Below are 26242 nucleotides of genomic sequence, written 5' to 3'. Positions count from 1 at the left end.
ATCTTGACTGCCATGACTTTTGTAAAGACGCGGGGCGCCAAGGAAAGACCGAAAGGTAGGGCCCAAAATTGAAGATGGCAGTGCCTTATCGCGAACCTCAAATAGGCCTGATGGGGGGTCCAAATTGAAATGTGCAGGTAGGCGTCTTTGATATCGATGGATACCAAAAACTCTCATGGTTCCAGACCCACAATCACTGATTGCAGTGATTCTATTTTGAAGCGGGTGAACCTCAGATATGGATTGAGGTGTTTGAGGTTTAGGATTGGCCTGACTGAGCCATCTGGCTTGGGAACCAGGAAGAGACTCGAGTAGAATCCCTTCATCCTCTCCGACTCTGGGACTGGTATTACTACACCCATGTCTTGGAGTCTGTTGATGGCCAATTGCGACGCTGTGCTATTTTCTACAGAAATTTGTAAACCTGTGGGAAAGAACCTTAATGGGGGAACTAGAAGAAAATCTATTTTGTATCCATCCACAATCAGATTTTCCCAAGAGTCTCAACAGGAGAGGGACCAAACCTGTTGAAAGAGTAACAGGCGGCCTCCTATCCTGACATCCCCTTGGATGGGACTGAATGAGTCATGTGGAAGGCTTGGAAGCAGCCTTTGCATCGAGGAGGGTGGTAGAAGCTGTGCCTCTACCTCTGCATCGGAAACTCAGAGAGCTGGAAGATCCTCCTTGACCTCTGCCACTAAATTTTGGCGTTAAGCGAAAGGACCGAAAGGACTGGCTTCCCACTGCGCTTGGGAAGCTCCTGTGTGGCGGGGGAGCTGTGGTAGGGAGAAACTCCGATTTTTCTCCAGTAGCCTGTGATATCATTTTGTCAAGTTCTGGACCGAACAGGATGTCACCTGCAAAGGGTAAGGCTTCTACTACCCGTTTTGACTCAGCATCCACATTCCCTTGGTGTAACCAGAGGGTTCTGCGAGCTGAAACAGAGAGAGCAGATATGCAAGCAGCCAAAAGGCAAGCATCTGAGGAAGCGTCAACCAAATACCCAGCCGCCTCCCTTATGTGTTCTGTTAACAGCAACAGTTCACCTGAGGCAGGGTCATTGCCTAGCGTTGCAGAAACTTGACACGCCCAGACCTCCATGGCCCTATTGACCCAACACCCCACCTGCGCGGGATGTTGGAGGAGACCTGCAGAGGGATATATATTTTTAAGAGTGCTTTCCAAGCACCTGTCTGAAACATACTTAAGGACAGAGGCCCCAAGAATAGGCAGGACCGTCTTTTTGACAGTCTGGATACCGAGGGGTCAACAGAAGGAGGAGACTGCTTTTTTCTGCTATCAGCAGGAAATGGGTATGTGGAAAAAAACCTTTGAGAGACCTGAAACTTCTTGTCAGGGTATAACCATGCCTTTAAATGGTCATCCAATTCCTCTGAGGATGGAAATACCACTGATTTATTTTGCTTTTTTGCAAAAACAGAAGGCCGCCCAGCAGGCTGATCCACCTCTGTAACATTTAGAGTTAAACGAATCCTCTAAACCCTGGGGAAACTACCTCTGGCTGCTCCAGAAGTACTTGGGATTCAGTTTAATCAAATTCACCCTCCTCCAAATCTGGCATGTCCTCATCAGTGTCATCTAAATGGGCAACCTGAGGAAAAATTCTCTTTGCAGGAGCCAGCACAGGAGGAGGGGGTGCAGGGGTCTCTGGAGTTAAAACTCTAGACAAACCTTCCACTGCAGAGGTTAAATCAGCTTGCTGACCTCTGGTAGCCTCTCTGTCCTGTCTGGAAGCTGACAGTTCAGTGACCATCTTAGACATAACAGTGGATAACTGAGAGGCCCACACTGGTATGTCCTGTGAAGGAGGCAAAACCGGTGGAAGAGACAAAGTATGTCACAAGCCAGAACAGCAGTAGCTAAAGATATATATATACTCTGGCTGAGCCTTTTTGGACACAGTCCTATGCGCTCCTGTTAGCTCTATCCCCGACTGTAACACTTACAGGTCTGGATGAGCAGTCACAGCACCAAGTGCGCCCTGGGAGAAGGAATCTGCACCACTGGGTATAGATAATGGTCGCCACCTCATGTACTCCGCAGCCTCATTAGGAGGAAGAAGGTGGAAGTACTGTGACAGGCAGCCATCACTCGCGGCTGCGCTAAGCTCCCCCCCCCCCCCAGTAAAGGCGCACTTCTTTAAAAGTGCAGTTTTTGCCAATGTTGTTAAAACCTGGACCCCCTAGCAGGGGGGGGCAGGGTATACTTACCCCTGCCATGCTGTTGGATGTGTCAAAGCCTGTAGTGATCCAAGAGGTGCGCTGCGTGCAGCAGAGACTGGACCTCTAGGACAGTGGTCCTAGCAGCTGGGTAACCGGAGGCAAGCTGCATGCACCTGTGACCGGACCCGCCAATAGCGTGTCCTCCTGTTGATTGGAGGTCTCTATATTAAAAAAGCCCAAGAGTGAGCGCAACATGTACCAAGCTCCCGCAGGGCACAAACTAAGAGTAAGAGGAAGTAGAAGGGGAGGAGTTAGTCAATATTAATTATTCTAAAGTGCCCATGCTGCCTGTGGTCGTACTTCTATTCCCCACTGTAACTCTCCAGTGTCACCTAGTGTGGAGGAAAGAGAAATCATAATTGGATGCAGTACTGTATCATTTATGTTCTTTTTTTGGGGAGGGGGGGCGGGGGGGGGAGTACATGGGAGATGCTGCACTTTTATGTGTCCTTGAGCACTGAATCTAACTTTTTGAAAAAATATTTTACAAAATAAACAAACCAACATTTTTCAATGCTAACTTTTATTTTAAATCATTGAGGGAAGGTTGGCTGGCAGTTTATCAGTCCTAAAATTGACCATTTTCAATGTCATCCATAGGGAAAAGCAGGGCTGACCCAGGTTCAGTGTAAACTATGCAGACCTGGGTCCGACCTGGTTCACAGTGCTGTGGGGGTATGAAGCTAAGTCCAAACCTGGAAACTCCCGTGTTGAAAGACCAGGGTCTGACCAGGGATTTTGGTGTAAAAGGGGTATTATAGTTGTGTGGGTGGAGTTTAAGGTGGCCGGTCAGGCACCTGCTTCAACATACCTTTCTCAGGAAAATGGTTAAATGTGCTTCCATTGTCTATGGTCATCTGCAGCACCAATAATTCTAGCTGTTAATGAGAAGCAGATTATGTCCAAAAGCATTAGCATCAATTAGCCACCCTGACAGCCCAGACACTAGTGCTGTAAGGATTTGTGCCGCCTCGGGTTCTGTTCCATGAGGTGGCCTAATAGTGGGAGGAATGACCACACCTCCTTATAAAAAAAAAAATATTTATCCATGTGTATGATCCTTTTGTGCACTGGCAGAGTAGACGGTTTGCCACACTGCAGCAAATCACACAGCAGCAGGTGCTGGGCCAGGTAGAGAGGCTGCTGCAGACAGGCAAGTGGGGGCAGTGACAGAACCAGGCCCTTGCTGGATCCTTCAAACAAGCCGGGCCCAATTTATATCAGTTATCCCCACCCCACGTACTCTTGCTAATGGCGGTCCTGGGTATGCCTAGGAATATAAGCTCTAAGCTCAAAATGGGTTGCTCTGTGTTTAGCCAGACATTTGTCTCTGCTCTTCAGTGTCTCGGACCACAATCGCTGCATGCACTGGGTTGGTAGTGGCACCAATATGTATACACAATTACAAGCCTCCCAAAGAATGATGGAACTTTCTGTGACATCTTTAGGTTTTAGAAATTATGTTCTTGATTTGGGAATGTACAGTATGTGTATGTTAACTTGTATTGTGTGGCAGATCTGATATTTTTGTCTCACTATGGTCCTGTAACACTGTGCTAGCATGAATCTGTTGGGCTGTTTCTGTTTTGGAAGCAAAGAAACAAGCAAATTACTTTGTACCTAACAAAACAATGCAGGTTAAATATGGGTTTGCATGTAGCACACCAATGATGAAAAGCTTTATTTTTACAATGACCACAGCAAAACCCAATGGTTTTTCTAATTTTTACACCATTTATCAGCCCAGTACCCACAGCCCAGGGGTACTGGGAACAGCACCAGGCTTCAGCCTGGGCAGGTAAGTTCTGGAGGGGGAGACCCCTTCATTGGGGGGTTCCACACTCCCCCAGGACCACTGCCCAGGCTGACTGGTCGGTAGGGTTAATGTTTTGGCCACGGTACCTTATATAATAAGTGTCCCCCAGCTGTGACATTACCCTGCTGGCTGGTTGTGCCTGGGTCTGGTTCTTAAAATACAGGGGACCCCTATTAGTTTTGTCCCCGTATTTTGGGAACCAGACCCGGCCCTGGGGCTGGTTTTAAAAAAATCAGAGGAGCCCTACGCAAAATTTTCCCTGATTTTTTAAAAACAGGTCTGGCTCTTTAAACCTCGTGCTGGTTATAGCCATGGGGGGGGGGGACCCCACACCGTTTTATTTATTTATTTTCTTCTTTTTTTTACACACTGAAGCCTGCACGGATCTGACTGATCTGCCAATAGGAATTTGTATTTTAAAATACAAATTGGTATTTAAAAATACGAATTTGTATTTAAAATAAAATTTGTATCGGAAAATATATGAATGGATACACCATCGGAAAATACGAATCAGTCAAATACGACTGATTAATACATTTTCCTCCAGAATACAAATTTGCATACGGCTAAAACCGTATGCATTCGTATTAAAGTCTTAGTAAATTTCCCCCAACGTGTCATCCCTGAAGTGAAGAGATAAGACACGCTGGCAGGCGAAGTTAAGATTGAGAATAAAAAGCTTTAAGAAGAAAGACAAGCCTGCAAGTGAAAAAGGGTGGATCTATATATCTGTATAAAGTTGGTGGGGGGGCACAATGTAAGTTGAGCTGTATAAAGAGTGGGGTACAAAATGAATACATTATTTGTCATAACTAGATTGTCCAGGCCGCAAACTCTCCCTAACTTTTCTGAGTGGCCCACTCAAAACAACAATTCAATGTTCTCCTGCTCTGGAGGTTACATTTCTTATTTTGAATAGATGGAGATAATATTTGCATGAATAAAAACCAGCAGCTCTCAATGTTGTTTTTTTCTGATGTGTTGTTCTCTATTTCAGTTGATGTACGCCTTCCAAATCAAATGGAGCAACTTATACAAAATATTAACATTGTCCTCTTCAGCCTTGGTATCATTACCTCAGTATTTCCTTGGTTCCTCTTGTCTGTGGTACCCCTGAGTGCGCTCTTCTATATAGTAAACCGGGTTTCAAGGTAAGGTCTGAGTCATGAGTCACAAGCTTGAGTATTCTATCTATGCAGGTGGTCCAATCATGATTAAAAGATGAACTGAGTGATAAAATGGGATAAACCTAATTTCATGTAACTAATAACACATTTTATATTTTTGTTCAACTTTGTACACTAGAGTTTTTGCAGGGTAAAAGATGGATCCTCCAAGCTTCTACTAATGGTAGAGTTATACATATGGCTGACCAACGCGATTTTTGGGCTATATTTAGCCTTTTCCCCGACAATTAAAAAATTGCATCCATCGCATGCCTTAACTCAAGGTACACGATGCGACCGACGCGATTTAACATTGAATGCATTGAATTCAATGTTAAATTCCCATGTAAAATCGGGTCCATTGTATGCCATTATAATGGCATACAATGCGACCGATGGGATGGACCCGATTTTACATAGGGTACAATGTTAAATGGCCCAATGGATCCGATTTTTGATTGTATACCCACCCTGATGGGTAATTTTGTATGTAAAATGCCCCCCCATTGTTAACGCCACCCCACGATGAACGGTACACGTCCTCCGACCTTTTCATACCCCCACTATCCACGTCGGTGTGGAGTTGATTCTATATAGTGTGGCGAGCGCAGCGAGCCACCGAGTCTGAAGCGTGGCGAGGGGATGTGTAATACCTGTGAAGTAATGCGTGTCCCCTAGCGGGGCTCGCCATGCTTCGGGCTCGGTGGCTCGCTGCGCTCGCCAGACTATATGAAATCAACTCCACGCCGACGTGGATAGTGGGGGTATGAAAAGGTCAGAGGATGCGTAACGCCGCCCCTCCACCCCACTCACCACGCTTCGGGTTGGCGTTAATCGTGGGGTCGCGTTAACAATGGGGTGGCATTTGACCCATCAGGGTGGGGATACAATGAAAATTGGGGTCTGGGGGGCATTTAACATTGGGGCCAATGTAAAATCGGGTCTCAGGGACCATTTTACATTGGTTCCAATGTAAAAATTGCGTTGATCGCATCGCATGCGATTTGGTGGCATGCGATGGACGCGATTTTTTAGGACCCGATGGATACAATTTTTATCGCTGGCGTCGTGCTAGGAAACAAGTACCCATTTTTTATTTTTAAAACCAAACTAATCCTATTTGGATAGTTTAAAATATTACTGTGATGTATTATGGGGCCCACACACAGGGAGATGTGCTGATGAGCGTTCTGAGCTATGCTAGATCGTTTATAACGCTCAGCACACAGCGCTGTATAGCAATGTGCCGCAGAGCGATTGGCCAGGGCCGCCTTGACACTGGTGATTATAGATTTATCCAGCAGCTGGGCGATCGCGACACACGGGGCCATGCATCACTATGGCCCCTACACACGGAGCGATGTAAGAGCATTTTCTAAGCAATCTAGTTTAGGCCCCTTTAGAATGCTGGCAATTATGTGGGTACATTTCTTACATAGATAAAGCCAATCAGGATTTATATATGGTTAGCATAGCTAATAATTTGCCATAGTAAGTATCTACGGTAGGTGGGATTTATTGCCACAAACCAATTTGCTCATCGTCTGTACTCCTTTTATATTGCTAGCTTATTAGTTTATTAGCCTGACTTTATGTATGAATGTTACCATTGCATATCAGTAATGTTATGTCTTAATCACAGGGCACTAATCCGGGAATTGAAACGCATGGATAATATAAGTCAGTCACCATTTATATCTCATGTTACATCAACATTGCAAGGTATAACAACCATTCAAGCCTACAATAAGGGAAATGATTTCCTGCTTAAGTAAGTTATATTTTTTCTGTTAATAAATTATATTAAGCAGTTTGGTATACCATGAACTACCTACTCTACTACTGCATGATAGCATACAGGAGTGTCCTCCCTCATCTGGCATATAATTGCTTACTGCAATGCATTCACATGCGGCATTGATTATACACAGTGTGTTGTGCTAATCGAGGCAAACAAGTAAATGTAATTGTAGCTCGTTTGCTTACTGTCTAATAAAAAATTGCTAATAGACTGATAGAACTGTCTGGTAGCAAGCTAAACCTTAACATAATTCTTTTACCCCTGCTAAAATATCGGAAGCGAACAACTATTAATTTTTCCTGATGTTTTGCTATTTTGTTTTATCAGGCTGTCCTATTGGATCAACCAATAAAAAGATCCGCTTCGGCCAAAACACACAGTTTCAGTGAAACCTGTGTGTTTTGGAAGCCACAACCCCATTTCCGCTGCTTTTGGGGATGGCAGGTGAAGAATAGCCCTGATAAGTCGTGGGTAATAGAATATCACCCTTTGTGATACACTACATATGTAATGAACATCCATCAGTCCAAAACAACTATAAATATTGTTAAATGTGTCTGTGAATATCATTGAATGTGACTATTATATAAGCATACTAGACATCTGATAAATATATTAGCATGTAATAGTGTCTTTCTCCCACACGCCTCCTTGTGTTCTCCTTGCTGAATAATCACAAGCTCATCGGATGTTGTTTCACAGAACTTCGCCTGAAATTAGATTGTTGGGTACTTGTGCAGTACCAGGGTGCCCACTAAGCAATTTGCTTAGTGGGCTATTCTGCGTAAGTGTTGTGCGATGTGATCTTCCTAAGTAATTTATTCACTGCTCTCTCACCCCGGGCTTATCGCATCGCATGCCATTGCACCTCACGCAAAATGGCATGCGATCGCATGCCATTTTATAGGGTGCGATGCCATTAACTGATCTACACTGCAATGACATGCAATGTGATTTTTAGGCACTCCCCACTATCCAATGTGATTTTCAGGCACCACCCCCCTTTCCACGCCACCACGAAGCGTGGCGCGGGCAGCGAGCCCCGTGAGGGGTGGCGGAACGCATCCTCCCGACCTTTTCATACTCCCACTATCCACATCGGCGTGGAGTAGATTGTATATAATGTGCCACCGAACCCAAAGCGAGGGGACGCGGATTACTTTACATGTATACTGCGTCCGCTCGCCATGCTTCGGGCTTGCCACACTATATAAAATCAACTCCACGCTGACGTGGATAGTGGGGGTATGAAAAGGTTGGGAGGATGCGTTCCGCCGCAACCGCTCACCACTCTTCGGGGTGGCGTGGATAGTGGGGGGTTTTAGGAACACATTCACACCTGCCATACCATACTTCTGACACAGTAATGAGGACATGTGTTAATGATGAACTTTAAATTTACTGAATAATTAATCATAAAGATAACATATTAATTACATTTTGTACAAAAATCAAGTGAAACAACAACAATAATAAAGATAACGAATGAAGAAAAAAAAGAAGACTAATAGAGTCTATGAAGGCATTTAATTTGCCTTGGGAAGCAGTGTCAAAGCATGTAGAATGCGACTAAAGGGATTAGAAGCGCCCAGAGTTTTCCTCCACATGAACTCTTCCAAGTACGATTCCAAATGTTTGTGGGAGGTTCCTCTTTGGCGCTTGTTTCTCCATTTACATCCCCCGCCACAGTCGCTCTATACTCTGCGTGTGAACCCCGGAATCTGGGTCCACAAAGCTCATAGCCTGCTTGATGAAGTTGCTCCGTGTTGTAGGCCCTCCAACAATCAGAATATATCATCGATCCAGGAGCAACTAAATCGTTTATGGCGGCCATCAACGTACTGGCATCTCTCCTCTTATCTGCAGTGACAAAGCAGGCACCAGTCTCCCTGCAGATTCCGCCAAAAATCCACTGCTGCGGCAGCACCCTTCCCACATGATTTTTTCGCTTGATGAAGAGACTTTCATCAACTTCCACCACCATGCCGGGACCCCCAATTTGCCTATGGGGCTGGGAAATCAAGTCCATTGTGCATGCCTCCCGCATCAAGCCGTTGTACCGCACAATGGTTTTATTCGACATGTGCAGCGCTCGCTCACAATACGCCACACTTGTCATTTCCTCCGCCCATGAGTAGATAAAGCGGACAAGGGTGAGGGAAGGGTAACCGGCACCCTAGGAACCAGTGCGCCGCTCTGTGGCTCACCTTTTTCCGGCAGGCTTTAATGTGGCAGCACCACATGCTTTCCTTCAGGGATAGCCGCATCGGGTGCCCGCTGACACAATTCTGCATGACCGGCAGAAACTGGTGGCGCTGGAAAAAGATTACAGCCTCCTCCTCTGTATTTGGCAAGGTGAACATGGTGACTGGTTCACCTGCCATCACTGTAACCTCAGTCGCGTTATCAGCTCTCCCTGTTGCAGCCATCGCTCTCAGTTAATTACCTCAGACTGAATCTGACAGGGACCGGGAACACTTCCGCAAGTTCTGACTGACTATGCTATTTGCACAGCCTACGCTTATTAAGAAAGCACAGCTATGCTAACCGCCAAACGTCCATACCATATTAACTACTGAGCATGCATCGCATGGCACTAAAATGGGACGTGCAATGCGATTTCCTTACGCTAACGTACGTATGTTAATTGGGCGCCCTGGTACTACACAAGTAGTTGTGTTGTGATTGGGTTTCTATTGCTGTGAGATGCTATGATACATAATCTGTATTACCACCTAACAAAAGATTTTTTTTCTTGAATTCTCCTTAGTCCCATGAGTTTAATATATGTAGATTCAATAACATCATATTTTATGTTTCTATTTAATTTTAGTAAAATGTAGTTTTGTATCTTTCTAGATATCAGAAACTTTTGGATACCAACCAAGTACCGTGTTTCCTATTCAGTTGTGCAACACGATGGCTGGCTGTGCGTCTAGATCTGATCAGCCTCGCTGTTATAACTTTGACCTCCGTGTGTGTGGTGTTAATGCATGGAAGCATAGCTCCAGCCTATGCAGGCCTGGCCATGTCTTATGCAGTACAGGTACAACACTACATCATTGAAAATAATGTTCTTGTTCTTCCCTATAAGTTAACAAAGATACAGTGTAAATTAACAAAGCAGTAGAACATACAGATGTGTCCTAATACATGTATTTTTGTTGTGCCCTATGGCGAGAGACACCTGGCACTTCTTGGGTTGTGATTCCCTTCCTGAATACTTTTTCCTATATTTTGTGTGTTCATACGCATATAGGGCCTGATGTATGACTCAAAGATGTATGCTATGCCAATCTTCATGGAATAGGGCGACTATCATCCGATTATGTGGAATGGTAGCACTGCATGTGCCAAGGAACTTTAACAATGTTGTCCAATTAGAGGAGGTAACAGGAAATTATGGAAAAATATGCAGCTGTTTTTTGGAGCATGTATCCGCCTACATCTGCGATCCCATAAACAGAAAACATGGCGCAAGTGTCTCAATTGCCGCACCCATTCTGCATGATCATAGGGTTACTCAGGGAGTCTGTTATGGAGGGATCTTCGACCACCCCTACATATTAATACACAGTCGCTCAGATTTGGAATACATTTCCTAGCAGCTACATACGTTGTGTATGACTGCCACTGGTGTAACTATACATTTTTCTCCCCCCAGCCAAAACAGTTTCTGGCACAACCCTCCACATAACACCCCTTACACATTACACCGCACACCTTAATGCCACTTATGTTACACACACCACAATGTCCCTTACACTATATGCTACATACACCATAATTATTTTTTTATTAACAGTTTCTAATATAGTACATAACCATGTCCACCTGCAGTGCACATGGTTTTTTCCATTTCAGCACTTTACAGAGAATATTTGAACATTCACATCAGTCCCTGCCCCAGTGGAGCTTACAATCTATATTCCCTACCATATGTTCACACACACACTCTAGGGTTAATTTTGTTGGAAGCCAATTAACCTACCAGCATATTTTTGGATTGTGGTAGGAAACCGGAGTACCCGGAATACACCCACGCAAACACGGGGAGAATATACAAACTCCGCACAGTTAGGGCCATGGTGGGAATCGAACCCATGACTTCAACGATGTGAGGCAGTAATGCTAACCATTACACCACCTGTGATGCCCCTTATACTATATTCTTCACACACCCCCCCCCCCACCATAATGCCCCTTACACTATATGCCACACACCGTAATGCCCCTTACACTATGGTGGTTATTCTAATTTGATCTCTCCCCTGCATGTTCGCACAGGGGAGCGATGTTTAGCCATTGCACATGCACTAAAACAATGTGCAGCTGCATTGTGTGAGCAGCCATGGCGAATTGATTATTACCGGCTGCTCACACACAGCAGTGCGGGTGGGGGGCATGGTGCAGTAGCCCGTGGTCGCGCCCATGGGAACACCCAGCTTTTATGGGCATTCCCATGAAAACACTGGGCGCTCCCATGGAAATTCACCCATGACGCGAGAGCGGGGGGCGGGCAGCTGATGTCAGCTGCCTGCTTGCTTCCCATACAGGGACCCACAGTATATACTGTATACACAAACACACAGAGACAAAAAAGGATATGGAGGCTTCTCCATATTCTTACTGTGGGCAGCAGCTTAAGGGTTGCATGCACCCCTGTTCTTGGCATTGAAAGCCCTAGTCTTTTTAAGGCAGCATCAGCATTTTTGTTATCAGCTCCTTGTTATCTGTTGGGGCGGTGCTTCTCTCCTCAGAACTGAGTGCAGTGAGTGGACTGTGGGGGTGGGAGGGCAGGGAGGAGGGGGAAGTGAGCTGCATGACAGCTGCTGCATTCACCATACAGCCAACCCCTCCCCTCTCGGAACCCGCTAAGTCCACCCCTGGTTGGATTCCGTTAAGCCCTGCCCCCTCACAGAGCCCCTGTAGCGACAGTCTCATACTAACAGCCGAAAGGCAGAGAGAGATCCTTCCAGCTGTCAGATGTCCCTGCAGCAGTGCTAATCACAGAGACCGCAGGCGCTGGCTCCCACAAGCCACCACGGGATCTGCAGCATCATGGTTACACCACTGGACTTTGCAGCTACTAGTGAATTAGCATACATCTCTGAATTAGGTATATAGGCCCTTATTCTTGTTCACTCGCAAAGGTAAATTCCTTCTCAAATGGACAAAACCATGTGCACTGCAGGGGGGGCAGATGTAACATGTGCAGAGAGATTTAGATTTGGGTGAGTTATTTTGCATGGAAAATACTGACTTCTTTATTTTTACACTGCAATATAGATCTCTTGTTGAATTAAATCCCCACCCAAATCTAATTCTCTCTGCAAGTTACATCTGCCCCACCTGCAGTGCACATGGTTTTGTCCATTTCAGAAGGAATTTGTCCTTATGAGTGGACCAGAATAAGGGCCCTATTGTACTTGGAATGCAAAATAATAGGTATGCGGTTAAGCATCACAAGGCATGGCACGGCTCACTCATATATGACCTGTATTTTGCCATGTTATACTAGATTGTGTATTTTTCCCTTACAGTACTTTACTTTTAAATAGTATTAGAATTTTGGTGCAACTAACTCCTTTGGTGCGATTTGGTGCGATCTGAGGATAGGTGTATGTGGAAACATCTGTAAATAACTCATTATACAAATGTCAGAACATTACTTTGTTTCACTAATTAAAGTTAGCCTATATTGAGCCTGACTAAAGTTTGTACCCACATGCTTACGCAGTTCCGATTTTTCATGCTACTGACTTTCTAATCGCAAGCGAAGCTGCCACACAGATTGAAGCCCCCCCACTAGAAACATTGCAAAATTCTCAGCAACTGAGTACACATGACCCAATAATACACTTATAATGGTGAAAATCAACTCATCAAGTGAGTCTATGGTCTCAGAAACTTTGCACAGCACTAGCCAGGCTGGCACCATGTTTCTGTATGTACAAGATCATGGCTGAAGGCAAATGCACACTACGAAAAGGTCTGTGACATTTTTTTTGCCACTACTCCCCGTTACCTCCCACCCAGTCACTTCCTGACAATCACTGGGTTTTAAAAATCCCACTGCGAGCAGTAAGGCAAAGGTAACGTGACGCGCACACAGTGTGATCCTGGTGTATGTTCAGTTTGCCAATAACTTTTCAGGTGTATGAAAATTTGCATTTGCGTACAAACAGGAATTGGGTCCATATTGAGGAGCTATTTAAGTACCATTAAGAGATTGATCTATTATACATAATGTCAGAATCCAGCTTATGTTGTGATCATATGCTCTGCTCTTTAGCTCACAGGTCTCTTTCAGTATACTGTGCGCTTGGCCACAGAAACAGAAGCGAGATTCACTTCAGTTGAAAGAATAAATTACTATATTGAGGTAAGGAAATCCTGTTTCATATAGAATTTTAAATTAGTGCATTAACCCAAACCAGACCTAGACGCCACACAGACACACACCTCTGCCTCTCACCACTCATTACCCCTTTCACACCAGAAAATGCAGGGACTTACCTTGGAATATGGTCCCTGGATCATGCAGGGACATTCCTGGGTTGGTCCCTTTCACATCCACCTAGTCCCTGCATTTTCTGGTGTGAGGGGGCAGCGGGGTCCGGGCAACAGGTGGCGGGTTCCGGGGTCAATTCTATGTTAAACCCATGGTGCAGCACCAAGGATTTTTTCGCCAGATGGATCTGAGACTCAGCCGCACATCTGATCTGAGGGAGCTCAGATTTGGCCTTTTTTCGTCAGATTGGTCTGTCAGATCCATCTGAGTCTGACGAAAACATGCCAAATCTGACTGACTAGTGGATGGGGGCTTTTAGGTTTAGCCACTATAGAGAGGGTTTTGGGAAGGGGATGAATACTCAATGAAATTCTGAAACAGCACAGGTCAGGCATATATATTAGTGCAGTGTGTTCCTGATTGGACTGATCAATTAGCACAACAGACATTCAAACACACAAAGAATCTTAATTTCACACTATACACGCATACCAGCAACCTCAATTAAAACAGCATAGTAAATCTATCAAATATATATTGTAAAAATAGTAAATAATGTAATAAATAGTAGTATCAGTAGTAAATATAACGAAATATAGTTACTCATATTACTTTTATTGCCTGATATAACTCATATTACTTGAACAAACCACCTTTCATCTAAAAAAAAAAAAATCTCTGATCACCTTGTACTTTTGCTTCTTTGGGATTCATGGTCCACAGGGATAACATCAGGGGGTTGTAGGTGGATCCAGAGGACTGGGCACAAATCAGCTAAGTTCTTAGGACACCCAGGATGCACTGCTCCTCTCCCATATAACCCCGTCTCCATGCTCAGCTCATCAGTTTTTTTGTTGGTGCCAGCAGGAAGCTGGTGCACCATGTTATTTTTTTTTTAAGTGTTTCTTTTTTACACTGATAAGCATGCAGTGCTTTTAGTCCTAGTGATTACAGTGCTGCAGCTCCAATACCCCTGCTGACGGCTGGACCACCACACTGGCTGCAACTTCATGTTGTGGGTCTTTCAGCTGGGGAACGTCACAGCGCGCTAGTACAACAGATGATTGAACCCAAAGGACAGCGTGGCCAGTATCAAGGGGCAGGTAAGAGCTCTCTGTCAGAACATTTAAATCGCTGTTTCTCCACAGGTTTGGGAGACGGCCTGCATCGCCTGCCTTGGACACAGACCCCACTAGACTACCAGGGCATTGAGCACAGGCTGGGTGTAATCACTCATTTTGCACAGGGCTCATTAGAACCAGTTGGAGGAAGACCAGCTTATAAGCGAGGCTGTTCCAGCCTGTAGCTCCCTCCCCTGGCTTTGTATGTCGATTCACAGCAGGTTTCTAGCCCCAAGTTGAAAATCCTGCTCCTTTCTCAGAGACACATGCAGCCAGATTCAGCATGCAGTGATGGTGCCTGTTCCTACCAGAAGGGTCTAGGTAGGGTAACCAACTCATCCCTTTAATCCGGGACACATATTAATTACACAGGTTCTGTGGAAGTTTAAAACCAGGTGAAATGGAGTCTTGAGGTGTGGCAGTTTAAAACCAGGTGAAAGCCAGCCACAGAACCTGTGTAGTTAATATGTGTCCCGGATTAAAGGGATGAGTTGGTCACCCTAGGTCTAGGATATTATTTGCCCCTTTTTTTGGTCCCTGTTTTTGGGACGTACATGCCCATATTGAATGTAACATCACTCAGCAAATTTGTAAAGGTATCCAGGTTCAGGATGGAAACATTGCGTACTATAGTATTGGCAATGGAACCAGGGGCCTATTACTCCATCACACCAGTGGTTCCTCTGCTTCACTTTATTGTCCCAACATTTCCAATTTCAGGCACTCCCCTTTGGCTTAGCCACGGCGCCAAGGATTTTCACAAAAATCATTGTGGTTATGGCAGCACATCTTCACCATATACGGGTAAAAGAGTGTTCCCTTATCTGGATGACCTTCTACTTGTAGCCAGGTCACCAGAGGTGTTGTCCGAACACTTACAAACAACTTTGACACGCCTTCAACAACATGGGTGGTTCCTCAACTGAGAAAAATCGTCCATGGTCCCGTTACGGAGGATGCGGCATCTAGGTGCAATACTGGATTCCAGTGCACAAGGATTATTTCTGACACCAAACAAGTGTCAGAACTTGCAGATGAAAATATGTCTGTTTCTGCTTTATTCTGGAGTTGCGGGCAGTATACAATGCACTACGCCAAGCACAGGACTTTCTCCAAAGCCGACCAGTACAGGTACGGTCAGATAATGCCACAACAGTGGCTTATATAAACCACCAAGGTAGCACTCAGTGTCAAAGCCAGGTGGGGGTATCAAAAATATTGACTTGGGCCAAACAACACGTCCTAGCATTTTCAGTGGTGTTTATACCTGAATCTTGAACTGTGAGGAAGACTTCCTAAGTCGCCAAGATGTTCACCCAGGAGAATGGTCCCTCCACCCAGAAGTGTTCCTACTTCTAGTCTAACATTGGGGTCATCCAGATGTATACCTGATTGCGTCTACAATCACAAGGTATCTGCTTACAGGTCATGGTCCCAAGATCCACCCGCACAATTCACAGACGGACTGTCAATACCGTGGAAGTTTTGTCTTCCATAAATATTCCCTCCAGTTTCCATGCTTCCACAAGTGTTTCGGAAACTCAAACAGGAGGGTGGAAACCTCATATTAGTGGCCCCTGCTTGGCCCAGAAGTCATTGATTTCCTGACCTTCATCCTCTGCCAGTGGACCAGCCACTTCTATTACCTCTCAGTCCGGACATTCTCAGCCAAGCCATGCATCCTGGGAGTCCCAAGAACTTAGCTGATTGGTGCCCGGTCCTCTGGATTCACCTACAAACCCTGATGTTATCTCTGTGGAAACCACAAAAAAAAGAGCGTTAACAGAGTGTTAACAGAGTTAAGTCTACCATAACTCTCAGTTTATAGCCTGATGTGTTCTGTCATATATATATATATATATATATATATATATATATAAAGAAATACAGAGTACCCAAACCGCGCCCAGTAATAGCGTAGCAGCAACTCCGAGGGTCCCCTGTTAGACAGGACCCTGGTTGGTTTAGAGATAAGAAAAAGAGGTTCAGAGTGCGCTATCAGAAATTAATAGGCAATTTGTAAATTATATACAATTTAATAAAAGGTGCCTAATTCCAGGCGACATATAAAACAAAAGTACTTTTTACAGCATATAATGATTAGTTCTCGGTTATTTGTGTTGTTCTTTTGGTGAAGCAGGCCCAACGCGTTTCGTCAGAAAAGTGACTTCATCAGGGGCTCATAAGCAGAGAATTTTAACAACCATATGGCACTTTATGTAGGCTAAAAGAATTTTACAGGTTCTCTGAGGTACTTCAGTGGTGCATACCATTACAATACATATAAATTAACATAGATGAAAATGATCCGACCAGATCAGTGGGGGTAAGGAACTGCCCCAGACCCGAATAAGATCTCAATAAAAGATTTAGGCTCCACAACAATATTTGCCCATATAAAACAGGACAACAGGACGTGTACTCTCTGGATGTGTACCGATTAACGTACATATATACTATTCAGAAATTTAGTAGCACAGACCTATACGGTCGGACCCGGTTGGCGGGGATGAGACTCTGCCCAAAACAGATACGGTCAGAATAAACGGTTTAATTCCACAATAAACAATCGCCCATATGGGTCAGGGTCACCGGATGTGTACTCACTGGAGTCCAGAGTGGAATATATATATATATATATATGGGGCCAGATGGGATACATCCAAGGATACTAAAAGAGCTTAAAGGGGAGCTGGTAAAACCAATAACAGAATTATTCAACCAGTCACTAGCTACTGGAGTAATCCCAGAGGACTGGAAAACAGTGAATGTAGTCCCACTGCACAAAAGTGGAAGCAAGGAAAAGGTAAGCAACTATCGACCAGTGAGCCTTACATCAGTAGTAGGGAAATTGATGGAAACACTCTTAAAACAAAGAGTTGTAGAATATCTCAAAACCAGCAATTTACAGGATCCAAAACAGCATGGGTTTACTGGGGGAAGATCATGTCAAACAAATCTTATTGACTTTTTTGACTGGGTGACTAAAGTAATAGATCAAGGTGGGGCGGTAGATGTAGCTTATCTAGACTTTAGTAAAGCTTTTGACACTGTCCCACATCGCAGACTGTTAAATAAACTTGAAAGCTTGGGATTGGATTCTAAGATAGTTGAATGGATAAGAGCGTGGTTGCAGGACAGAAAACAGAGAGTTGTAGTAAACGGAGTACAGTCAAAGGAGGGAAAAGTTACAAGTGGAGTACCCCAGGGATCTGTACTTGGACCGGTGCTTTTTAATATGTTTATTGGTGATATTGCAAATGGAATTGAGGGTAAAATGTGCCTTTTTGCAGATGACACAAAGGTATGCAACAGGGTAGACACACCAGGAGGGGTAAAACAAATGATTGAGGATCTAGGCAGATTAGAGAAATGGTCAAGAGAATGGCAACTACAGTTTAATGCCAAAAAATTCAAAATCATGCACTTGGGTCTCAGAAATCCAAAGACTCAATATAGTATAAATGGCACTATAATGGAAACTACTGAGGAAGAGAGGGATCTAGGTGTCACTATTTCAGGGGACTTAAAAGCAGGTAGGCAATGTAACAAAGCAATGAAGAAGGCAAGTCAGATGCTTGGTTGCATAGGGAGAGGTATCAGCAGTAGAAAGAAAGAAGTAATAATGCCACTGTATAGGTCATTGGTACGACCTCACCTAGAGTATTGTGTTCAGTTCTGGAGGCCATATCTCCAGAAGGATATAAATACATTAGAGACTGTACAAAGAAGAGCAACTAAAATGGTGCATGGCCTACATCACAAAACGTACCAGGAAAGACTAAAAGATCTTAATATGTATACTTTAGAGCAGAGAAGGGAAAGGGGGGACATGATAGAAACTTTCAAATATATCAAGGGCTTTAACAAGGTACAGGTGGGAGACATTCTTCACAGGAAGAGGAGCAACAGAACACGAGGACATGCACTGAAACTAGAGGGAGGAAGATTCAGGGGAAATGTGAGGAATTTTTTCACAGAAAGAGTAGTAGATAAGTGGAATAGCCTCCCAACAGAGGTGGTAGATGCAAATACAGTAGTACAATTTAAACATGCTTGGGATAAGCATATTGATATCCTTACAAAAAAATAAGGATCAAATATGGTTTGAGGTAACATGTTTAAAAAAAGGGGCAGACTAGATGGGCCAAGTGGTTCTTATCTGCCGTCAAATTCTATGTTTCTATGTTTCTATATATAACACTCTATGTGTGCGTGCCTTTTACCTAATGAAATACTTGTGAAAGGCGAGTGCATAAATAAATACTTTGTAGATAAATATTGCACAATTCTTCAAATAGCAGAAGTACAGTGCACCATTGAATGGTAATGAAATGCCACACAGTTTTTATCAATATACACAAACCAAATAACTGTAGTAAGATACATAGCAGATTTTGAGTGTCCAGATTAGATTCACCATAGAGAAATATTATCAGGTAAAATGCTTTGCAAATGATACATGCAGATGAATTTGGCTGAGCAGCTCAAAGCATAAATCCATGTATGCATCAGGGCAAGATAGGATCAACCTGCAACAGAATATCCAGGGAGACTCCATATAAGGGCTTAAAAATCCATTCCTAACCAAAGAACCAAGCAAGATTCTAACACCAGCTGCAGCCATTAGGAGTCGGTATGAAGTCCAGCACAATGAGCCATAGCCTGCACGGCTGACTGGTTTCCAGGAGACTGATTGGAGCCTGTACACACATGCACAGTCACACCGGAAGTAGGGTGGAAGTGCTATAACAGACAAGGAACAGGAAGTTTCCTTGGATTCCTTTGTCTTTAGTTACTGCGGTGTGATTTATCGTTAGGTTTTAATGAAGATGTGATTACTACTTTCGGTACACGGCGCCCATCGCATCGCAGACCATATCGCATGCTATGCGATATCGGCCAATGTTCTACAATGGCATACAATTTAAAAATTGTATGCCATTGTATATGGCATACAATGCCATACAATGCAATGGGATGCGATTATAAATTGTATAAGCACCCTAATGGGTGCTTACAATGCTTAAATGCACCCCCACGCCACCCCCCAAGTATAAACGCAAACCCAAAGAGTGGCGAGCGCAGCGGTATGCGTCCTACGACCTTTTCATACCCCCACTATCCACGTCGGCGTGGAGTTGATTTTATAAAGTGTGGCAAGCGCAGAGAGCCACCGAGCCCGAAGTGTGGCGAGCCCCACGAGGGGACGCGGATACCTTCACAGGTATCCATGTCCCCTCACGGGCTTCACAGGTATCCGCGTCCCCTCGCCACGCTTCGGCATCCGTGGAAGACAGAATATCTTTCATCACCATATAGAAATCGATTCTATTGAACCAGTCTATAACTGTTGGAGGAGAGGAGGAGCGCCACTTACTGGGATAACTGACTTTGCAGCAATATTCAGATGCCATAATAGAGATTTTTGTATATTTTGAGATGGGAGCAGGGGACAGGTGAAACAACCAGAACAATGGATCAGAGGGAACTGACTCGTCAATGATGATTGCGAACAGTTTATGATCTACCCAAAACAAACTTATACCCCTTTCCCACTGCAGCTCTTAAACAGTAAATTGATGTTTTTTTAACCTTTTTAAATGGGTAGAGCTGCAGTGGGAAAGCTCCGGGGTGCTTTACCCATTTAACAAATACCAGTTAAACGGGTAAAAAGCAGTATCCTGCCCATTTAAGATCCATTTTTTGGGCAGTGAGAAAGGGTCTATTTCTATGGCTTGAAACATGTTCCTTGGGGGGTTAAACATGTTGAATGTGTAAATGGTATTACATGCTATTTAAAATGTTTTTCACCTGCAATGTGAAAGGGGTTTGCCTGCTAAAACCCCTTTCACACCGCATATCTTTAAATGGTATTTTAATGCAGTTTTTGTCCCTTCACAAAACTGAACCCGTTTTAACCCATACAAAACAGTGGATGAAAAAAAACGGGTCTGAAATGGGTAGGACCCTGCTTTATTACCGTTTAGAAATACCAGTTAAATAGAACTGGTAAATTCACTCTGCACCTTTCAGACTGCACAAATTACCGTTTTGAAACAGTAAAAAAATGGCAAAATACCGGGTAAAAAGTGTGGTCTGAACGGGGCATAAGTGGCTCAGACAAGTTTTAAATACCGTTTTGAAATACTGGGTCTTAAACGTTTAGGCAATGTGAAAGCAGCATGAGTTGGAAGCATTACCACTAAATGTGAAATGGGTTACCAGGTGCTTTTGAGCACCGCCAGCAAACATTGGATACCCCAATCCCCATCTTGGAAAGAGGATCTGAGCACCTGTACCAGCAGGAAAATTAACTTGTAATCGGTCTACCAAACACCAACACTAGGAGAGCATGCATGCGCCAAAGGAAATATCTTAACCCAGTTTTTCTCCTGCACCGCTTTGCTCATCTTCAGGTCCCATGTTTTAGTATAATGCGGAAGACCCAGACTTGCAACTTCCAAAGAAATAACATGGGAAGGAGGCAAGGAACCAGAGAATGAAGGAAGTGATGTACTTGCAAATATCACCAAAATTATCTTATCTTATTATTCACTTCCTGCTGTCTTGTTTGTCAGCAAAGGATGCAACCCTGCCCCCAGCTACCAGCTGACTAATTCGAAAGATGCCCCTGGCTAACCAACACCAAAAAGATATAAGGTCCAAACCGAGCATAAAGGGGACCTTTGACAAGAATGATAAATATAGGGATGACTTTGATGAAATGGAGGGATTACTTCGAACAGATCTCCATTAGGACAACATAGGACCATGGTAGGGTGAGAAGAACTGGGAGGGTTGGAAAGCCATGGAGCTATGGAGAGAGGGGTTGAGTAATGTCTGCTCTTCAAACTGCACCCATTGTTTCAGCATGTCAGCTCTTGACCATTCCAAGATTCTAGTGAGGAGACATGCATGACAGTAGCTCTGAATATTGGGTAAATGAAGGCCTCCTCTAGCCGTTGTACTGTACATCAGGTTTAGTTTCAATAGCAGTCCCTTCCCACCTCACACAAAGTCTCTGAAAATGGCCTGAATATCTAAAAACTATAGCTGGGGTATCTTATTGGATATAGCGTGCAGGAGATACAACAATTTTGGAGAGAGAATAAATTTTTAGTGTGTCCAGCATCCCAAACTATGTAAAAGGTTTAGCTTTCCAAGACTACAGATCTGAGTGGATTTTGGCCAAGAGTGTGGTGATATTAGCTTCAAACAAGTGTCCCAGGTTTCTAGTAATGACCACTCCAAGATATTTCAAGTGTAAAACATGTCAGGCAAAGGGAAAAGCAGGTTTAAGTCCTGCTAGCATTTGGGGAGGGTTTGTACTATTTAGGGGGACCGATTTGGTATAATTAACCTTGAAGTTAGAAAGGTCGCCAAACAATCTAAACTTTTCCAGCAGATTAGGTAGAGAAGTAATTGGATAATTAATAGTGGCCAACAAATCATTGGCGAAGAAGGCTATAATTATTATTAATCTATTACTTCAAGTTGAAACATTCTTTAAACTACGCACTTTATAAATGACTACATTTCTGAGTAATGATGCACATTTAGGCACTGTTGTCATTAAGGCTCATGATGTGACACATATATATAGATATATAAAACACTTACATGTTATTGTACACAGTAGCTTATATTATTTAAACATTTCTTTCACAGAATCTAGAATCGGAAGCACCTTTTTCCATACCAGATAAGTCACCAACAGAAGAGTGGCCCCAAGATGGCGGTATAACATTTGAAAATGTTGAAATGCGTTATCGTGACAACCTTCCTCTGGTTCTCAAGAATATTTCATTCAGTATTAAGCCACAAGAAAAGATTGGGATTGTGGGCAGAACTGGATCAGGTTTGTTATCTTTTGCTTTGCACTATCTGGGAGGCTTAGTAAATAGACCCCTAAATCTCTCCACTTCCTCTCCAAGCTTTGATACATCTCCCCCATCAATCTGAAAGATAACATTTTTGTAGTTTTATTATAGTGCAAAATGACTATACTCAAACAAAATGACACTATGAATGGCTATGTCTTATTCAAACAACATTACACTATAAAATAACATTCTTCGAGGTACTATGGTGTAATATCTTTATGACTTTGTGAAGCTGTTTGTATGATGCCATTGTTGTTAAATGATGGGCTCTCCTGACCATCCATTGGCAGCCTATGAGGGAAAACCCACATAATTTGATGAGCAACCTTACATCTGCGTACACATTCTGAGGGAAGTGGGTGGGGCAGCTGACATCATGAGATGTCAGCTGTCCGCCCCCCCACAACCGCGTCAGTGGCCCATTAGCCCCCCCCCTGTGGGATGTTCATGCGCAAAGAGAAAATATTGGCCTCGTGTGAAAGCACGCTGCCATATGAACAGACCTAAATAAGGTCCATGGAATATCCTGAAGTAGACGTATGCATCCTGTGTGGTGAATGAGTCCTTCACACAAACACCTGCAGGCTCTTATTGCCAGGATGGATAGGGGACACCTGAACACAGGAGGACAAGCAAATATTATAGGAGGTTAGCAGGGATGGGGCAGGGACGGGTGATCTGACTTTGAATTGTTATGTTGAGTCTACCAGTGTCTAGAATTGTACAGAATGGATGCAGCAATATTCTCAGGAGGTACTTCACAGATAGTGAGAGAAATCACTCTACAGATATCATTGGAGACGTTTTCATAAATTCTTGGTTGGGTTTAGAACTGGCGGCTGAAAAGGCCACAACGAGTAAGGGCATAACTGGCAAAAGTGTGCCGGGAGTGCAGCTGCTATTACATAGTTACATAGTAGGTAAGGCTGAAAAAAGACTTGCGTCCATCTAGTTCAACCTGGTATAGATAGCCATTGCTTATTTGGTAGGTCCTGATATTTTACAGACAAATTATATTTCTTATTTGTACCCATGGATGTTTTTCTCCAGTAAATGTTTGTCCAACTTTGCCTTGAACGCATTTAATGAGCCAGCCGTTATCACCTCTCTGGGAAGAGAGTTCCAGAGTTTGACTGTTCTGACCGTAAAGAAATTCTTTCTACTAGCTGAATGAAATCTTTTTTCTTCTAATCTATACTCATGCCCTCGTGTCCTAGATTCCTTTCTAGTAGAAAAGAGTGTGTGTGACAGTTCCTTATATTGGCCCTTGATATACTTGTACATGTTGAGCATGTCCCCCATCAAACGTCTCTTTTCTAATGTAAATAGTCCCAAATTGCTTAATCTCTCCCCGTAGCTTAAATTCTCCATTCCCCTAATAAGCTTTGTTGCTCGCCTTTGGACTTTTTCTAATTCTATGATGTCCTTTTTATAGTGTGGGGCCCAGAACTACACTCCGTACTCGAGGTGAGGTCTCGCCAATGCTTTATACAGTGGCATAATTACCCTTGAGTCCCTAGTTTCCATTCCCCTCTTAAAAACATGCCAGAATTTTGTTGGCCTTTTTTGTAGCTACATTACAATGGGCACTACATCCCAGTTTGCTGTCTATTTGGACTCCTAGATCCTTTTCAAGTATGGAATTACCCAGTTCTTTTCCGCTAAGGTTGTAACTTGCACACTGGTTGTGTCTCCCAAGGTCCATAACCTTACATTTATCTACATTGAACCTCATCTTCCATTTTTTTGCCCACTCATCTAGAATTGCAAGATCATTTTGAAGCATGGTGACATCTTCTGATGATTTGATGACTTTGCTAAGTTTTGTATCGTCCGCAAAGATGGATACATTGCTGAGTAACCCTATCCCAATATTGTTAATAAAAATGTTAAACAAAATGGGCCCCAAAACCGAACCCTGGGGCACTCCACTTAGTACCGGTATCATATCTGATACGGCACCATTCACAACCACTCTTTGTTCTCTATTACATAGCCAATTCCCTACCCATCTGCAGATATTTTCACCCAATCCTAGGTTCTCCTCCCTTGTGTGGGACAGTATCAAATGCTTAAGCGAAATCTAGGAAAATCACATCTACAGCATTTCCATTATCGAGGTTTTTGCTAACCTCTTCATAGAACCCTAGTAGATTAGTTTGGCATGAATGATTTTTCACGAACCCATGTTGGTTAGTACTGAGTAGACGGTGATGATCTAAATATTCCTGGATACCATCCCTTAAAAATCCTTCAAATAGTTTACCCCTAATTGATGTTAAACTAACGGGTCTGTAATTAGCGGGATCTTCCTTTTTTGAATATTGGCACTACCTCTGCTATTCTCCAATCTTTTGGTACTATACGTGACGATAGTGACTTGCTAAAGATATAATGTAGGGGGGTAGCTAGATCATCCCTTAATTCCATTAATACTCTCGGATGAATCCCATCTGGCCCTGGTGATTTATTTGTTTTGAGTTTGCTTAGCCTCAGTATTATTTCCTTCGGCGTGATATCCACAATGAGATCCGTTTGTGGTAAATGTTCGTTCCACAGTCTGCTCTCCCTTAGTAAATACTGATGAGAAGAACTCATTTAACAGTTTTGCTTTTCCCTTGTCCTCAGTAACACTTTTTCCACTAGTATCAGTTAGTGGGCCTATGTTTTTTTTAATTAAACGTTTACTATTTATGTATTTAAAAAACTTCTTTGGGTTGGTTTTGCTTTCAGTGGCTATGCACTCTTCATATAATATTTTAGCTGCTTTGATTACCCCTTTACAAGTTTTGTTTGATTCTTTGTATTTTGCGAACGCCTCCTCATTCAAGTTATTTTTATAGAATTTAAAGGCTCTGGTTTTATTGTGGATAGCTGACCTTACTTCTTTGTCCAACCATGGTGGCTTTTTTTTGTTAAATATTGTGCCCAGAGCTGAGAGTGGCCACCTTCCCTATTCACGTTATACATTTTTCACCATAGTGAAAGGTACATAGTGGCCCTTATAGTGTTTTGCCGTGGGGACTGCAATATAGCTAGTTATTTAGTACTTCATATTTCACAGTGCTACTCTTTTGCACTCAACAGGGAAATCGTCCTTGGCAATGACACTTTTCAGATTAGTGGAGTTGTCTGGAGGTTCAATCATTATTGATAATGTCTGCATCAATGAAATTGGACTGGAAGATCTTAGAAAAAAGCTCTCCATCATTCCACAGGAACCAGTTTTATTTTCTGGAAGCATCAGGTGAGTCTATGATAATATGAATCCATTCAAGGGCCCTTTATGTTACTTAGCATGTTCTGTGTTTGAACTTTTTAATGAATATGGTCAATGTCGTTTTTTTAATTACATCAATTTACATTAAAGTCATCTGGTGTTGGGATACTGTCAGATCTGACTAGTTGGAACAAAAACGTGGTAATGGATGAGAGCAAATGACAGCTGACAATTTTTTTTAAAATGCTGGAAAATTGACAAAAACAGTCATTCAGATATTACCAGGTTTTGCTCCAACCAGCCCAATCTGACAATAAATCTGTAGATGTATGGCAAGATTTCAGTTGCATAGGGGCAAGTTGTCCTCAGGGAGTTGTTGTATCATATAACTTACTCCATTGTCTTGCATTTGAGTATAAAAAGATAAAATAAAACCTTATGTGAAATTTCATACAGACACTGTTGCCTACTT

The 26242-nt window shown here is 43.3% G+C and overlaps 1 protein-coding gene across 4 annotated transcripts in view; it reads left to right on the top strand.

Moving 5' to 3' along the window:
• The window catches only part of LOC146057371 (ATP-binding cassette sub-family C member 5-like), a 136434-nt gene that overhangs the window by 97527 nt on the left and 12665 nt on the right, over nucleotides 1-26242 (top strand). For 3 of the 4 annotated variants that reach the window (XM_083168519.1, XM_083168520.1, XM_083168521.1), the window contains 6 exons: nucleotides 5060-5213; nucleotides 6871-6999; nucleotides 9889-10075; nucleotides 13325-13414; nucleotides 22336-22525; nucleotides 25638-25797. In XM_083168519.1, the coding sequence (XP_083024645.1) occupies nucleotides 5060-5213; nucleotides 6871-6999; nucleotides 9889-10075; nucleotides 13325-13414; nucleotides 22336-22525; nucleotides 25638-25797 (910 nt within the window). Of the gene's footprint in view, nucleotides 1-5059; nucleotides 5214-6870; nucleotides 7000-9888; nucleotides 10076-13324; nucleotides 13415-14208; nucleotides 14647-22335; nucleotides 22526-25637; nucleotides 25798-26242 lie in introns of those variants that run through there. The other variant, XM_083168522.1, reaches the window with a different exon arrangement.

Source organism: Crinia signifera, chromosome 2 (genome assembly GCF_055691185.1).
Source record: "Crinia signifera chromosome 2, ASM5569118v1, whole genome shotgun sequence".
In the NCBI taxonomy this organism is placed as follows: Eukaryota; Metazoa; Chordata; class Amphibia; order Anura; family Myobatrachidae; genus Crinia; species Crinia signifera.
The sequence above is the reverse complement of the archived record's forward strand: the minus strand, read 5'-3'. Positions and strand labels throughout refer to the sequence as shown.